Here is a 4,878-nt window from a genome sequence, read left to right as displayed (position 1 = left end):
AAGTGATTTCCTTCTTAGGCAACTAGTGTATCACATTTCAGCAGTGTACGACAGAAATAAGAGGAAACTGCAAAATAAAAAAAAACTTCAGCTTGTTTCATTGCTTTAAATATTTTCTGTTTCTGGGTTTCAAACATTGATTGTACCTGTTTTGAATGGAGTTTCTGTTCTGGCATTGCAAAGGTCATAGCCCCAGAGGTCAGCTCTCTCTCACTAGAGAGTGCAATAATTAGTGGGGAGTTTAAGTTGGGGGGTCAGTACACCTCAGGTGAGGGGCAAAGTCAAGACTTTTATGGTGACCTCAGCCAGTGCAGGAACTGAACCCATGCTGTTGGCATCATTCTGCCTCACAATCCAGCCACCTGAGCTGACCAACCTTCCTTCGACAGTACACACCCAAAGTAATGACTCTTCTGTCCTCCACACAGCGTTACTGTTGGATCTGTCCTGCTTTACTTTCAATGCAACAGGATAAATCACAATTTCCCTGTCTCTGATAAATTGATGTAAAGTATCAGATACAAACATGAGGAAATACTTAGCTTTTATTTTTGTTACACAGTACACTATCTAAAAACATTATATTTATACTGGAGGATAAATTAATTTCAATTGCAATGTTTATGCTTCTAAATGACATTCGACAATCTGTACTGTTAATTGTTATTGCGTGAGACTCTGTTGCAATATTATGATATAAGCTATGCCACTTGTTATTTCAAAAAGATACTTTGATCCTAGTTCAGCTTCCAAGGCACTAAATCTGTATGTGTTTATACATTTAATCGCAGAAGCCTCATTCTGCCCAGTAGCTTTTAACGTTTGGTTTCCGGTCACACAGTACAGAATGCTTCAGCAGATGCTTTATTCAGGCCTAGTTAGACATGCATTTCTGTTTCATTCTCCCTATGGCACTAGTACAATGTGCTGATTCCACTGAAATAAAACAAAGAACGTCCCTTTATCACTCCCCTTGCTGAAATTCAAAGTGATCAAAAACAAGTGACTTACATTCTCCATCTTTCCCAAAGAATATCCACATCATTGAAACATTAAATCCTGAGATATACATACAAAGCAGCATTGTGAAGCAGAACAGCCAGAGATTTAAGTTCATGAGGTAGCTCAAGCTACTTTTGTACACAATTAGCTGCTGCTAGTGATTTGGCTTTTTGTTTAGTATAGAACTCTTAAGTGAGAAATAAGCTCTCGCTTGCAAGAATGCTATGTTTTATCTGGTATACAGGCATATCCATACACACTTCAAAGTTACTCCAGTAAGTATTTTGCAACATTCTACAGATAAAAAGGAAGACTATAAAAGATAAATGATATACCTATAACATGTCAGAATTTAGAGCATTTTCACTGCTTCACTTTAAATAACTGCAAACAATTGGAGGCAAGGAGTGAAACAGATTTAGAGGACGCTTGCAAAGGGGCAACACAGGAGTGACAGTTCAAATGACCTCCCTCCTAGGCTACAAGGTGTCACAACCTGAATTAATATTAATGTTGTTATTTTAGACCACAAATCTGCTACCATAATTAAAGGTATTGATACAGTTTAATAAGGGCAAATATATTTAAGCAGAAGGGTTAATTTCTAAGGGATAGAAATGAAAGGCAGAGAAATGAGGTTAAGCTTGTATAGAACCTAGATCAGAGCCAAGGTGGAGTACTGCAAACAATTCTGGTCTCCATGATTATATAAAAAAGACACAGAAGCATTGAAAGAATGACCATAGAACTGACAGCTTATACCCATTAGGAAACATTGAATAAGTAAGGCATTTTTTTAAGAAAGAAGATGTGGGGTAATCTGAGAGATGTCTTCAAGATTATGAAAGAGTCTGGTAGGGTAGTTGTAATGGTATAGTGAATGGTTGCAGTTTGGTTGAGAGAGTTAGTAGTGGTTATGCTGGTGGTGGGAAGCAGGGGTTGGGAAGGAGTCAAAGTTGAGACAGACAGTCAGTAATAAACCAATGGAAGGGATTCGGGAGAAAGTTCTTTATCCAGACAGTGTTGGGAATGTGCAATCTGATACGACAGCATGTGGTTGATGTGAATTACAGAGCACTTAAGGGAAGCTGAATAAACAAGGGTGGGGGGTGTACAAACAGAGGGGCATGTCGATTTGGGTGATAAGATAATGATAAGAAATAATTAGCTGGCTGGGACTTCCTACAGGCGGCACGGGGCAACGCTCACTTCTTTAGCTTTACGTCCATGATATAGATCATGTCACCGTATCTGTGTGCAATAAATAATAGAAAAAAAACTGAAGGAGCGTTTGCTTTGTTATCCTGCCCCTCCTCATACCAAAAAAAAATAGATCCTATGTGATAAACATAAAGGCTGCCGCAAACAAAAACAGAAATTGCTGGAAAAGTTCAGCAGGTCCGGCAGCTTCTGTGGTGAGAAATCCATAGTTAATGTTTCGGGTCGAGTGACCCTTCCTCAGAACGCTGTCACAAGTTTGGCACTCTCTATAATAACACGGTACCTACTGCCCAGCACACATCCTGATATCACGGAGGGAAAATGTTTTCAAGTGACCACCTAAAAGTGGATTCGATTGGTGTTTGAACTTCAGTATTTCAGACATCACCATCTGGTGATGCAATTTCCCAACTTTGAGCATGTTGCAACGTCAAATCCCAATGTTTGTTTTTCTTGATCCGTGCAGAACTGCTTTAAGTTAAAAGGTCTTTTCGTGAGTAAAGTTTTTCTTTATTGCCATAAAATAATGGGGTTTTTCTGCGCACACACAGGGAAAGGGGCGTTTCTTCAAGGCTCTGGGATGTAGCGGAGTCTCTGGGAGTAGACCAGGTCGGCCAGGTAGAGGATGAGGTTGATGAAGGTGAAGATGGCGATGATGAGCTGGCTGTCCCAGGGGCAATCCCCTAGAGAGCAGGAAGGCGGCCTCTCCACCGAGCCGTACTTACTGTCGAAGCAGAAGATGGGCCAGACCACGGCGGCGCTGAGGTACAAGAGGGTGGCCAGGAAGGTGTACAGGACCACCAGCCTGTCGAAGGGGCACCTGAGGGCCCCGGTCCGGCCGGAAACATTGAAGCCGATGACCAGGGATGTGAGGATGAAGCAGACGGAGTAGACCGCTACACACCACTGGGTGGCCGGGTAGCGGCTGTACTCGCTGCCGTTCGCCAAGGCCCCGAAGATAATGCAGGCCACGTACGCCTGGACCACCTTGAGGAGCCCCGGGGTGGTGGCCATGTAGGCGCCGATGTGACCCGGCTTGGCCCGGCTCAGCTGCACCTCCACCCCGTAGGCGATGCAAGTGAGCCCCGAGAAGACGCTGGCCGAGATCCTGAAGTCCCTGGACTCGCAGCTGTGGCTCCCGCAGTCGAACTGCACGAAGTAGACCGGGTAGACAATGGAGGCGGTGAGCTCCATCAGAACGGCCAGCATCGCGAACGAGATGGTGAAGTTCTCCCAGGACAGCCTCACGCAGCTCTGCAACCGGGCCAGCTCGAACGAGACGATCAGGCCGCTCAGGGTTAGGCACCAGGCCCAGGCGAACATGCAGAAGTGGCCGTACGCCGCTCCGTAACCCCCATCGTGGGCTACCAGGCTCAGGGTGACACAGCCGAACAGGATCTGCAGCGAGCGGAGCGCGCCCAGGGGAGACAGTAGGGCCGAGCAGTTCAGGTACGGACCTTGTGCCTCCATCAGCTGCACGGTTTTCACCTCATACCCCCTACAGCACTTCTTACCCCCCCCTCAGCACCTCTTACCCCCCCCAGCACCTCTTACTGCCCCAAACTGTCACCCCCACTGCTGTTTTGCCCCTCCACAGCACCTCTTACTGCCCCCCAGCGCCTCTTACTCCCCCAGCGCCTCTTACTGCCCCAAACTGTCACCCCCACTGCTGTTTTACCGCCCCAGCACCTATTACCCCCACCCACCAATTACTGCCACACTAACTTTTACCCCTCTCTCCCCGACCTATTACTTCTACCACCTTTTACCCAGCATCTTTAACTGGCACCAGTTTGCACCCTGTACGTTATACCCCACCAGCGTTTACCCTCAGTACCTATTACTGCCAGCAACCTTTTGTCTCTAACACCGATTACCCTCATCAGCTGTTACTTCCCGCAGCCTTTCCTGCCCGCAGTTATTATCCCCCTGCCAGCAACTTTTTCCTCCCCAGCTTCAGCCGCAGCCCTCCTCTTGGACACCGAAGTGTCTGAGCGGAATGAGAATGAAGCTAATTTTGGAAGGTGGTGATACTACCGCAGCTGCCGCTTGTCCTAGGGTTGGTATTTGACCATGCCACTATTAATAGAGCTGTCAGTTAGTGAATGAGGGCAGTCCACACACAACAGAGACAGATCCTGCAGCCCTTGGTGCATCAATGCATTCCCCTACCTCGCCGTTTTAATCCCACCCGCACTTTCTGCTGAAGCTGAGATTGACGCAACACGTTTTTGTTCATTTCAAAGTAATTTCATTTCACGGTACTGGAGATCTAAAATAAAAATTAGAAAGTGCTGGCGAAACTCAGCAGGTCTGGCAGCATGTGTGGAAAGACAGAGAGTTAACGGTCTAATCCCCGTTGAAACCTAAAGAACTGCGGATGCTATAAATCAGGAACAAAAACAAAAGTTGCTGGAAAAGCTCAGCAGGTCTGGCAACATCTACGGAAAAAAAAAGTTAACATTTCAAGTCCGGTGACCCTTCCTCAGAGCAATATGGTTATTTGGTTGATTAATTGTATACAGGTGGCGAATATTCACTAAGGATTCACTTTCCTGTCTCCCTTGAGAACTTGTGCAGTGGTTGTATCCCTATCTCTGAACCTGAAGGTCCAGGTTCAAGTCCCACCTTTTCTAGAGCTGTTTAATAACATCT

General features: G+C 46.0%; 1 protein-coding gene across 1 annotated transcript; it reads right to left on the bottom strand.

Moving 5' to 3' along the window:
• Positions 1-527: 527 nt before the first annotated feature.
• On the bottom strand, positions 528-3,704 carry LOC109913925 (myeloid-associated differentiation marker-like protein 2). The gene has a single exon (XM_048611040.1). The coding sequence runs from the start codon at positions 3,691-3,693 to the stop codon at positions 2,791-2,793; it is 903 nt and encodes a 300-aa protein (XP_048466997.1). The 5' UTR covers positions 3,694-3,704; the 3' UTR covers positions 528-2,790.
• Between the last annotated feature and the right edge of the window lie 1,174 nt (positions 3,705-4,878).

Source organism: Rhincodon typus, chromosome 23 (genome assembly GCF_021869965.1).
Source record: "Rhincodon typus isolate 14 chromosome 23, sRhiTyp1.1, whole genome shotgun sequence".
NCBI classification, from domain to species: Eukaryota; Metazoa; Chordata; class Chondrichthyes; order Orectolobiformes; family Rhincodontidae; genus Rhincodon; species Rhincodon typus.
This window is presented reverse-complemented; position numbering and strand designations above follow the sequence as displayed.

Coding starts and splice junctions, on each gene's coding strand:
- LOC109913925 (XM_048611040.1), bottom strand. CDS start 3,693: ATGGAGGCACAAGGTCCGTACCTGAACTGCTCGGCCCTACTGTCTCCC.